General features: G+C 34.1%; 1 protein-coding gene across 3 annotated transcripts in view; it reads right to left on the bottom strand.

The window, feature by feature from the left end:
- LOC145248286 (transmembrane protein 181-like) overlaps positions 1–13,213 on the bottom strand; it is a 118,428-nt gene that overhangs the window by 43,317 nt on the left and 61,898 nt on the right. For all 3 annotated transcript variants that reach the window (XM_080110159.1, XM_080110161.1, XM_080110160.1), the window contains exons 3-4: positions 5,439–5,506; positions 3,108–3,198 (exon numbers count right to left, since the gene is read on the bottom strand). In XM_080110159.1, the coding sequence (XP_079966285.1) occupies positions 3,108–3,198; positions 5,439–5,506 (159 nt within the window). The remainder of the gene's footprint in view (positions 1–3,107; positions 3,199–5,438; positions 5,507–13,213) is intronic.

The following is a 13,213-nucleotide window of genomic DNA, read 5'->3' as shown; positions in this document are numbered from 1 at the left end:
TATGCTTTTAGATCAGGACTTTTCTGTAAAGTACCAACCAGGCAGCAAAATTGGCCAAGTAGATGTGTTTTCTAGACTCATCTCTTCTCATGAAAAATTAGTGGAAGAGACAGTCATCGCTGCTATATCTGTGGAGCCTGAAGTTGTCTCTGTACTTGTTTCTACAGTGAGATCGCTATCTGTCACTTCAGAGATGATCCAGGAGCGCCACAGATCCATTATTACAGAAAGTTCGACATTTTCATCTTACAAGCTGACCAAAAACATGCACTGACCAGCAACTTCAACCATTTTTTCAGAGAAGATCTTTATCTGAAATCAATTGAACACTTCTTTTTGGAGAATGTGTTGCCTCATTCAAACTTCGGAATTGTAATTCCACTATGGACATCAGGGAATTAATTGTCTGAAAACCTTGGCACATGGCTATGTGTATTGGCCAAACATGGGCAGGCAATTAGAGGAACTTGCTGTAAAAAGTTGTGCCAAATGTCAACTGGTTGTGAAGTCTCCTCAAAAAATAACATTGCATGTATGGCCTATCCCAGAAACATCTTGGTCATAATTACTTTTCAACACCAATTAATGGACAACATTACTTAATATTGATTGATGCTTACAGTAAGTGGCCAGAAGTTTTCCAGATGAACCATACTACATCAAATGAAACTGTAAAGAAACAAGAAATTTTCAATTGGTGTTCCTGAAATCTTAGTTTCTGATAATGGTATTGCATTTATTTCAGCAGAATTTTCTGACTTCTGTAAACAAAACAGTATTCAGCATCTCAGATATTCACCTTCCCACCCACAATTAAATGGAAATGCTTTGTCGACACATTTAAGAAAACACTCTTGAAGTTAAAAGAGGAAGGAACTACTCGAGAGATCATAGAAATATTTCTAAGTAGTTACGGAGCTACTCCGAATCCAAATTGCCCAAATGGGAAGTCACCTGCTGAAACACTGATGAACAGAAAAATATGGATGCTATTCGTCCATCATCAAATAATCTTCCCAGGAGAAACAGGATGATGGAAAACCAATTCAATCTCCATCATGGAACAATGTCATGTAAATTCCTACCAGGACAACCTGTATTGGCAAAAGACTACCGCAATGGTAAAAGAAAATGGACACAAGGTCACAGGGTATGTGGTTCTGGTAATGTAATCTACGATATGGATGTATAATCATCTATTTGGGTCAGATATGCAAATCAACTTCGTCACTCATATCTTCCAAAGAGACAATCAAATAACACAATCATTCCATTAAATATTTTACTGGACACATTTGAATTGCTTCAAAGTGTTCAAACAACGTGCAGTAAACAAAAAAACCTGAGATGCAAACCAACTTCAACTCTACAAATAGGCCCACATCAAACATCCTATAAGCATCACATTTCAAAGGGGAGTATTATAGCCATCAAAGGGGAAATAACTTTAAATAATGAAAGTAAGAGTTATCGCCCTTTATAAATCCTAGAGATCCATCCTAGGCCCAACTCTTCCTGATCTATATCAATGATCTCCCAAATCATATCCTAAGATCATTCGTAGAAATTTATGCTAACAACACTACCATCTATGGCAACACTTCAAAGGCTGTAAACGACCAAGTTCTCTGATTCCCTCTGTTCTGATCTTAATCACATGGTCCAATGGGGAAAGAGGTGGCTGGTTAATTTTAATGCATCTAAAACCAAGCTTCTATCTTTACATCATTAACGCTCTGATCCCTATCTGGCATCAATTGAAATGAATGGCTCTCGTTTTGGGGGAGACTCCAGGTTTTGACAAACTTCTGGGTCTGACCTTTACTTCGGAGGCTACTGGAAAAATTCAAGACAGAGATAACATATAGGGTTGTGTACTGTAGGCTTTGATGCCCTCTTTAAAATGCTCCATTCAAGGAGGGGTGCTCTATCATATAATCTGTGCATGCAAGCTTAGGTGGCCGACTTTCTATTTCAACTTCAAAGTGCTCACATAATTATTACAATAATAATTTTTTAATACCTACAAACACTAGTGTTTGATCCTTTCGGGAATCATCAGTGTAGGATGACACAATTACTACTATATATATATGTACAATTGGTAGCTTGTTCCATGGTTGAACTGTTGGTGATTAAACTGTCCTCCCTTCATTAGGCAGGCCTTGGCGTGTCCAATGAGGTGGGTGGGTGATAGATCCCTAGCAACACAAAAAACAAAGCTGTCAAAGAGCGAATGAGCTTCACAGAAGCCAATGGGCATCCATAGTGACGAGGAATAAAAAGTGGACGTTGGGTTTACTTTCAGCAGCCTCGTAAACTCTCGCTTCCACCTTATTTTATCTTCATATGCTATAAGCAAGGTTTCTGACAAAAGGAGAATAATTGCTGTCTCCTGAGTTGGCTATTTTTTTGAGTAGCTGGTATATGAAGACTTTCAATATTCTTATAACATTCATCGTCATTTAGCTGTTGACCTATCATCTCATTGACCCTTATGCTAGAGTGGTAAAACAACCCTAAAACTATATGCCCCCCACCCCCACCCGATTGATGCCTTTGTCATGTTTTTGCCATGTATACCCACGTGGTCTTGCTTTTGGGTAATTTTCAGCAAAATCAGATGGTCGAAAAAGATTCTATGTCCTGAAAAGTGCTATTTTTGCCCATTTTGCAATCAGAATTTTCATCAAATATCTGAGAATGTTACATTTCCTCCCTTGGGCAGTTGTAACTTCATGCAAAATTTCAGAAAAATCTAATTGTTGTTGGGATACAAATCACCTCTATTTGAGAACTAAGTGGAATCAACCAGTCCTATGAATACCACTGGTTGCAGAAACTAAATAGAGACATTCATACGATGTTTAACCGCATGCTACAAACATGTTCCTCTCATACCACTTTAGTGGCTCCTGTACCCTTTATGATAAATACATATTATATTTTATACACTTTACACTACTTGTGGTTTCTTTCATTTGTGACCCCTAGCACGAGTCTACAACAGTAATGAGAATTTTGGGAATGAACAGACGAGGGTGAATTCTAAGGTCCAAATCCGACTAAGTCAGTGGACCAATAAATATATATTACGAACAACTTACTGCCAATGATATCCGTTTCAACATGCACAATCAACCACAACTGTTGGTGAAAAGTAGAAACTGGAGGCGATTTTAAACGGAAAGGTCCCGTCTGCAACAAACAAATACAACTGCGTTGAAATTTATAAATTAAAAATATTTACAATTTTAAAAAATGGATATTACTCAAATAACAAATTTGGCAATTATGCAGTTTTTGAGAACAATTTTTTTGTTTTCATTTTTGAAGATTTCTTTGGAACAGAGAGAAACAATTCAAGAAGTTTCTAATGTTTTTAAATAATGACGGTTCCAAATTATTTATAAATTTTAATGATTATTTTTATTTCTTATGAAAGTTTAATTTTGTAAAAAAGAAAAAAAAAAATTGTTTCTTTTAAAAAACAAGCCAAGCATGAGATAAAAATTTACTTTCACCATGACTAATATTTGTGCAAATTTTTTTTTTTAAATTCAAGGCGTGATTATTGAGAATTACTAGGTTCAATCCTTCCTTTGTTGGGGGACCAAAAAGTTTTATATTTTCAGATAATGAAAGCTTTTATTTCAGAATTTTCTTTTCATATAAAAACTATTCAATAAAAACCATTCAATAAAAACCATTCAATAAAAACCATTCAATAAAAACTATTCAATAAAAACTATTCAATAAAAACTATTCAATAAAAACTATTCAATAAAAACTATTCAATAAAAACCATTCAATAAAAACCATTCAATAAAAACCATTCAATAAAAACCATTCAATAAAAACCATTCAATAAAAACCATTCAATAAAAACCATTCAATAAAAACCATTCAATAAAAACCATTCAATAAAAACTATTCAATAAAAACTATTCAATAAAAACCATTCAATAAAAACCATTCAATAAAAACTATTCAATAAAAACCATTCAATAAAAACTATTCAATAAAAACTATTCAATAAAAACCATTCAATAAAAACCATTCAATAAAAACCATTCAATAAAAACCATTCAATAAAAACCATTCAATAAAAACCATTCAATAAAAACCATTCAATAAAAACCATTCAATAAAAACCATTCAATAAAAACTATTCAATAAAAACTATTCACTAAAAACTATTCAATAAAAACCATTCAATAAAAACTATTCAATAAAAACCATTCAATAAAAACTATTCAATAAAAACTATTCAATAAAAACTATTCAATAAGAAGTTTGAAAAAAAAAACAACAAAAAAATGTTCACTTTCATTGATTTCAGAAAAAATACAAAAATACCAGTTTTAATTTATTTTGAAATTTTAATTATTACATAAATCTCAGCCGTTTGTGTGTTTGTGTATCCACTAAAAACTTTTGTTATCCGCATTGAAGCAGCACAAGCATGATACTGTTAGAAACAGCGATTGAAATGTTTTTTGTTTTTTTTAAGGGGGCGGGAGTCAAGGAAATTGTTTATTTCTATTGTTAAATAAAAGTTATTTATTGAACTTTCAAAATCGCCTCCGCCTTAAAGCTGTTTCTGACATTTTTTTTTGTTTGTTTTTGTTGTGCAAAGAAGTTTCAAAAGAAATGTTTAATTGCTTCATTCGCAGAATATTTTAATGAAATTTAAATTTCTAAAAGAAAAAAAAAAATTAAATTCACTTAACACATTGTTCTATTAAACCTTTTCTTGTTTAAATAATTAATTTCACTTAAAACAAACAGTTCAACTTAAAAATATAAGAGAATCGTAATGAAATAATCATAAATCTAAGGTACTTTTTAACGATGTGATTCTGATTCCTCCCAAAATACATGATTCTCACGATTAACGATTCCGATTAATCGTCCCACCACTAGTGCAAATGATCGATTTGTTGTTTCATTTTAAAAAGTTAAACTTGGAACATCAAAACATGTGTCGTCATGGTCTGGTCAATAACTTGTTCATTTACAAACTTACATATTGCAAATTCACGTCCACCATGCGGCATTTTTTCTCTCTCTCTTTTTTTTTTTTGGTTACAAAATTTTACTTCTGGCTGATGGCACCCAAAGCCCATTTTTAAAAAAAATTTTTTTTATTTAACTGCATTTTACGACTGGGCAATGCTGAGCGCCCATGCTAGTTATTTTATAAAACCTAAAAATTTATTTTATTTCAATAAATGTTCAGATAATTAATATTTCATTTTGTGTTATTGCCTTAATTTAGTTTGTTTTATTACTTAAATTTGCAAAATAAATTCATTGAAAAACTAACTTTTTGAATTGTATCCTCCCTGGTCTTATGATGATTTCAAAAATTTAAACTCCCAAAATTGTCTTAAAAAATGTACAATAAAAACATTCTCAATAACCAGAAAACAAACCTGTAAGTCCAGCGGTGATAGGCCCAACATAGATACATTTTGAGACACAGTTTCTATGATAGGCGGACCTGAAAAAGAAATCACAAGACGATATTGTTATTTTCATAGAAATGAAATGAAATAAGATTAAAAATGACAAAAGTTTTAGGATTTTTTTAGGTGAGGATTGATTATTCAGACAACTCTTCTATTTTTGAATATTGTTCACACAACGTTCCGTCCGATGTAACATCAGGCCTTCTTCAGGCGTGTCTTGTCAAACCAGAGATGTGTACGGAATTATGAATGAAACTTTATTTAATAGATAGGGATACCTTACAAGGATGCTTCAAACAAAAGTGTTAAGGTAATAATCCGTTATAAGTGAACTAAGTTTTCTGGAGGTTGAAGGTTCAATCCTCAGTATGAACCATATTAAGAACAATTATAAATTACTTAGGACTTTTAATCAGTCATGGCTGATAGAATGCAAACAAATTATACTCGTGGATCAAATACGAGGTTCCATTTAAAATTCAGTACAGATTGTCGCATTCAACAAGATACACCAGAAGTAGGTCGGAGATTATATCAATCGAAACGTTGCTAGAATTACATCCAAGATGAGAACAGTAGTTCAAATAATCAAAATGATCATGACTTACCTGCTCAGTACTGTTGTGGCCTAACTAATCCCATTGGATCTATTACAATTTATTTGATTGTTTTTTTTAATATATCATATCAACTCTTTTGCAGAAAAAAAACTTTGCCATTACTAACCAGCAGGATGTCAACCAAGATAATTTGTTTGAAGTGCTTACAACTAATTCCTCCTTCAACTCTTTGGTTTAATTATTTATCTTTCACTAGGAACCTAATGATTACTAATTCTTCATCAAGACAGAGATAACATATAGGGTTGTGTACTCTAGGCTTTGATGCCCTCTTTAAAATACTCCATTCAAGGAGGGGTACTCTATCATATGTCTTTAGTAACAACGTGTATTAAGATAGTGTAGTGTATGGGCAATACTAACAATACTTAAAGATTTCAACAAAATGTACCTGAAGATTGTGAAACCTTGTGAAAATTAAATCCAAGATGAAAACACTAATTCGAATAATCCAAAGAAAACAATGTTATTAAAAATGAAAGCGCTTGAATCATGACTTACCTACTCAGTACTGTTGTGGCCTTACTATGCTGAATTTAAATCCCATTAGATCTATTTATGATTTATTTGATTGTTATATGGCATATCAACCTGTTTTTTTATTTTATTGTTTGCCATTGCTAACCAAAGGAAGAATCTATCAGGCATTTGTGCAGTTTGATGATGATGTAGAGAAGTGAAACCTGGTTAGTGCGAGTTGAGGACATGCATTGCATGATGAGAAATAATATGCAAATGACATGTTGGATATGTAACAAAGACAGTTTTGGCTCCGATAACTTCAGAGAAAGATTAAATCTGGACAATATATGAAAATGTGAGCAGAACAGGAGACTTTGTTGGTTTGGTCACATAGAAAGAATGGATAAGACTGTTTGGGTTAGTAGGTGTGAACAGTTGAGATAGCAGGGTTAGTTAACTGGGTGGAAGGAATGAAATCATGGAAGGAAATAATAAGGATGTCTTGGAGAGAAAAAGGGATAAATAAAAACCTGGTTAAAGATAGGATAATTGTCCCATCACTAATATAACAAATATATATATATTTTTTTTTTTTTACATGGGGGTCACCACTTATCAAGGCCCGAAGGCCACTCAGGGATAAGGGTTATTGCGTGTACAGTAATCAATGAGATAGTATTGATAGAGTGTCTTACTTAAGGGGGCGGTTTGTCAGGAGTTTGTTTATGTTGGACTTGAAGACGTCCAAGTTGTAGTCAGGTGGGAAACAGGCAAGCAGCAGAGAGTTCCACTGACGTGCAGTTCTAAGAAAGAAGCTTTGTTCATGGAATCTACATTTGGATTTAGGCACAGATAAAGAGTGAGGAAAATTATTGACAGTAGTTTCAGCCAGACGGGTGTTTCTCATGAAAGATTGGCGAGGGGGGACGAGGGATTGGAGCTCAGATGAGCATCTGCCATGGAAATAACGATAAAACAAAGACAGGCTTGCAATGTCTCTTCTGTGGGAGAGAGGTTGCAGGGAAGAGAAAAGGGCATTCCCCACTAAACCACGGTCTATTTTGTACTCTGTCAAGGCAGGATAGGCTGTTGGCAGCAGTACTCCATTCTTGGACGTACTTGGCTTTTATACAGATAGAGAATTGCATTAGTAGTGAGATATCTTCTGGAGCGGTAGAAGGATCCCACCATTTTCCCAGCGTCCCTGGTAACAGATTTGATGTACGTGTTCCATTTCAGATCAGGAGTAAAGGTCAAACCCAGAAGCTTGTCAAAACATGGAGCCTCCCCAAGACGAGAGCCATCCATTTCAATTGATGCCAGATGGGGATCAAAGCGTTGATGATGTAAAGATAGAAGCTTGGTTTTGGATGCATTAAAAGTGACCAGCCACCTCTTCCCCCATTGTACCACGCGCTCAAGATCAGAGGAGAGAGAATTAGAGAGAACTTTGTCATTTACGGCCTTTGATGTGTTGCCATAGATGATCGTGTCATCAGCGTAGATGTCAACGAATGATTTAAGTATGTATATATATATATATAATAATCAGTAATAATAAGTCATAAGATTACCCATCCAAAGCAGGAATGGGTTGAAGACTCTAAAATTTCCTACTAGAATTGTCCCTATGAACCTGTGGCACAACAGATAAAAGTGCTAAGTGATAACCAGTTCTAACTGATAGTCTTCTGAAGGTTAAATAGTGAATCCTCAGTATGAGTGATACTAAAAATATTATGACAAATTGCCTAAGATTTCTACTTGGCCATGGCTGACAGAATGAAAGCAAGCTACCCACATGGATTAAATAAAGAGTTCTGTTCAAAATTTCATGCAGATCGCAGAGTTGGAAAACAGGCACCGGAAGAAGATCGGAGGTTACATCAGCTGAAATACTGTAAGAAATACATCCAAGATGAGACTAATAGTCCAAGTTATGAAAATTGTTGATTATCATCTAAAAAATTAAAAAATTTTCAATTTAATTCAATTAATTGTAGAGAATTAGTTTGTTTTTTTTTACAATTATTGCATCGCGTTTTGTCCATAAGTAATCCAAAAACGACTGGTTTGCCATTAAAGAACTAAGATTTAAGCTGCAAATTAGAACCATAATAATTTCCAAAGGTTTTTGCAAATAAAAGTCTTTGGAGAAGATTTAATTTTCTTTGTGTTTTGTTTGGTGGAAAAGTTGCTAAACAATTAACTTTAAAATACTTAGCAAGCTGTTACCATTCAATTTATAAATCATCAATTGCAAGAAAGAAATGTTTCGAGGTGAAATAGCTTTGTTTTTTTCTAATCTAGAATCAATAGAATAAATAAGACTGCATTCATTGGACTTCTGTTCTAATCTTGGATGTTATTCTCACAGCATTTCAGCCAATGTAACCTCTGACCTTCTTGAGGCGAATCTTGTCTAACTTAGTGAATCGATCAAACTCATGAATCTGCATGGAATTTTCAATGGAAAATTTTGTTTAATCCGATGGGTAATAGAGGGAGGGGGAATAGCTGCTTTTGTTCCATGTAGAAGTCTTAATTTATGATTGTATTCTTAGTATCGCCTGCACAGACGATTAAACCTTAAAATGTATCTATTTAAAATCCCGATTCAAATTCTAGAATGCATCCAAAAGATTCCAGAGTTCAACAGAAAGATTGCAGAGTTCAACAAAAAGATCCCAGGGTTCGACAGCCATCATGAGAGCAGAACTGCCACATGAACTTAGGGTTATGCACGAGTTGCGTGTTCAAGTAGAAAAGCGATGAGTTCCAGCAACCAGCGAGCGTCTGGCATAGTTATTAAGGTCCTAACCACTAGACGAAGAAAAGATGGAGGCAAAGATAAAAACTAGACGGTCAAGCCACAACGAGGAATTATGAATAAGTCTTTGCCAGTTTAAAGACTTAATTCGCAAGGAGTTGGAGAGTTAAATGTTCTCAAAAGCTTTTGAAAAGTTTTGAGGAAGATTAAGGGTCCAGATGCAAAGTTATTGAATTTTATTTGACAAGTTTATTGAATTTTATTTTATTTTCAAAAATGTAACCCTGAGCCGTCAGGAGTGGAGTTACCTTTAAGATGCGGTCCAACTCTGCTCCTGGCGATGGGTGACACAGCCCATAGGGTTATATATCTATATTTAAAGACACTGAAGAGTTAAAAACATTTAAAATGCCAAAAGATTTTTTTTTCAATAAATGAAACATAAATCAAATATTTCATTTGATTCTCAAAGATCTTCATTGAGAATTTCTGAGAATAATATCTGAGAGGAGATCAGTAGTTCAAATAATGCAAATAATATAAATCATTAATCCTCATCTCAAAAATTCCAATAAAAGTGTGTATAATATTTCACTAAGCATCAATATAAAAAGTGCTCAGTGTAAGTATAGAGTTTGAAACTTTGGTAAATTTTTACTTTCTTTCCATCTCAACACTCACCTTTAAAATGACTTTTATAGGTTTTCGGGTATGCTGAAAACGAATATCACATTTACATCTGGGGCAGATAAGTAGTTTTTCGGATATCAAGATATTTTTTTCGAATGTATTTATGAATTTCAGTAGTCGCCGCCATTTTGTTTTTGTCCGAGATTGTTGTATGCCTTCTAAGAGTCACTATAGATGATTGACCCTGGAATAATAAATGTTTTGGTACTTGTGCACCTATGTTACCATGCTCAAATAATATTTAGTGAGCCATTCTTAATATGGGAAGGGGAGGGCGTTTTTGTAACTGTTCTGTACTTTCACCTAACAATTTAACAAACAAAAATATTGTAAATGACAACGATATGCAACATTGTATACGTTTATACACGCGTTAACATGTAGACACCCAAGACCGAACACGTAGCAGAATATGTGGCAAGGAATATAGGACAAGTAATAACTCAACTATTTTTTATTGTAACAACAACGTTTATTTCTGGTTTAGGTTTGATTTGATTCTTTTTGTTTTATGGCATATCAATCCTTTTCAGGTTATTTAATGCCAAATCCAGTTATTGTGAAGAAAAATTTTTTAATAGAATATATTTGGGTTTTTTTTTTCACGTTTAAACCATAGTTGGGACCCTAACAGGTGCTACCACTCCGGGTCAGAGTGGACCTGGGAAGCAATGGCAATTAAAGGGTGGCTCCAAGCTAGGGCCTCACCATCGGATATAGTTTAAGGTCATATCCAGGACCATTTATTTCTGGGTACTTTCCCAAATAAAACATGATCGTGCTACTTCTCTCTGACCTCTGTCCTCTCGAACATGGTTTTGAACGTGCTCTTGAACATGCTCCTCTGTCAGTGCACACATTCTTTTTATAGTCATTTTTCTTTTTCCCTACCGTGACGTCATTTCGCACACGGATTTACATACAAAGTGATACATTTGTATAGTGTGTAACAAAAACAATGCCTTAATATCTGGAAAATTGCTCGTCTGCACCAGATTTACATGTGATATTCGTTTTCAGCATACTTGAATGTGAGTATTAAGGTGGAAAAAAAAAATTAAAACTGATTATTTTTTATTTTTATGCAAAAAGAAATCTTATAATTTACTTTGTTTATAACTCTGATGTTTAGATTGTCTTGTACCATATCCTCTTAATTAAGGCAGGGAGAAGAGGAATGTTATGTTGTGTTGAACAAGACCCTATGTTGTTTCCTGTTTTTTTATACTAATGAGTCACCATTTATCAAGGCCAAAAGCCACTTGAGGCTAAGGGTTACTGAGATTGTTAATTGGATGATAAACATTGGGACTGAAATCAACTGGATGGACAATATTTGATGAAGACAGCTTGACAAGTATTTATTGACATTGGACTTGAAGATGACCATGTTGTAGCCTGCAGGAAAGCAGTGCTGTGGCAATGTGTTCCAAAAATGGAAAGTTTTTGGAAAGAAAATCTGAATGGAAATTTCTTTGGTTTTCACAAAAGAAAAAACTGAAAATTCTTTACAATAGTTGTAGCTAGACGAGTTCTTGCTATGAATGTTTTACCGGAAGAATCCAGAGAATTAAAACTCCTCATGCAGTTTTGTGTTATACTCAGGATGGTTAGGCTTGATATATTCATGGTGTTTGGTTGTTCTGTAGAGGAAAATTGTCATTTTGTCTTTGAAGAACATGGTTGAGTTTTGCACAGAGGAAGAAAAAAAAAACAATAACTTTGATGCATTTTAAGCCAGGAAGCAGATATCTTCAGACAGCCTGATCTGGTAGCACCAGGACAGATTCTCAGAAGTTCATTCCTAAACTAATTAACTAATCATCATGAATTTTTGTTTGGTTGTTTAAAGGCATATCAACCCTTTTTAGGTTATTTAATGCTGAATCCAGTAATTTTGGAAAAAAGGTTTTATGCTTCAAGTTCTTTATGTCTTTAAATATTTATTTATGTTTGGTTTGATTGTTTTGCAGAGGGCCTCATTGAGAGACCGTTACCCTCTATATAGGGAGGGAAGGACAGTCAGCATATTCTAATGTCTTATCGATTGGGCCAAAAAGAAGGAGGAGAGAAAAAGAATGAAAATGAGAGATAAAGAGAAAAAAAAAATTGTTTCCGTTTTTGGTTTTATAGAACATGATTGAGTTTTGCAAAGGAAAGGGAAAAAAACTATATCAATGTTTGATGCATTCAAGTCAGGAAGCTGATATCTTCGGACGACCTAATCTCGTAGCATCTGAAAGGCTGGTGGGGAGTAGAAAAATTTCAATAGCTGATAAGGTTGTGTAATAGGGAGAGAAAGAAAGAAAAGCTAGAAAGAGCGGGGAAAAACGGTTTCCAAAATGGTAGAGGGAGATAGGGATGAACACCTTTCACAAGATTGTCCAAAGCAGTTTAGTTTCCATAGATGGGACTTTGAGACAACCCTCGATCAGAGGTGACCTGTGAGCAATAGTAAGTAAGGGGTGACTCCACACTCTCCAAAAGCTCCCAAATTGGGGCCTCTCCACTGGATGCACTTAGGGGTTATACAAAAAAAAAAAAAAAATGTAAGAAGTCTCAGTCATTAACGGTGCAATGTTATCATGACAATTTCTCCATAGTGAACACTTAATTACTTGCTTGCTTAAATATTACTGCCAGTCTCTGCATTAAAAAACAAAAACACAAAATAAAAGAAAACACCCAACTGTCCTCAGTTTTCTGGACGGTTAATAATAAGGTATTTATTTAAAGGTACACATAGATGTATAAATAACTGTTTTCAAACATTAGCAGAAAAGAACTTGTTTTCATCACATAATGTCCACCCTGTTGAAATAATGAATTTTAGTATTTACTAAGTGATCCATTGGGTCAGTATTTATTTATTTATTTATTTATATGATTAGTTTCTTTTGGATAAAGAAATCCAGCAGAGTGTTCAATTAAAAAGGAAAATCAGAAAATAAGAGCGTATTTATATTTTGTATACAGAAAGTTGTTAGATGAGACCAGTCATTGGTACCTTCAGTTTCAAGCCTGATAATTTGGACCATTTAAGATATCCATATCAAGCTCTCTTCAGCCAATACTCATCCATATATGGATGTCTTAAACAGTCCTAATTATCGGGTTTGAAACCGACGGTACCAATGACTTGTCTCATCTAACAACTTTCTGTGCACAAAATACAAAATAAAATATATGCTCCTCAT

Source organism: Euprymna scolopes, chromosome 26, assembly GCF_053919585.1.
Source record: "Euprymna scolopes isolate OS-2025 chromosome 26, ASM5391958v1, whole genome shotgun sequence".
Classification (NCBI taxonomy): Eukaryota; Metazoa; Mollusca; class Cephalopoda; order Sepiida; family Sepiolidae; genus Euprymna; species Euprymna scolopes.
Note: the sequence above shows the minus strand (reverse complement) of the source record. Positions and strands in the feature narration are given on the sequence as shown.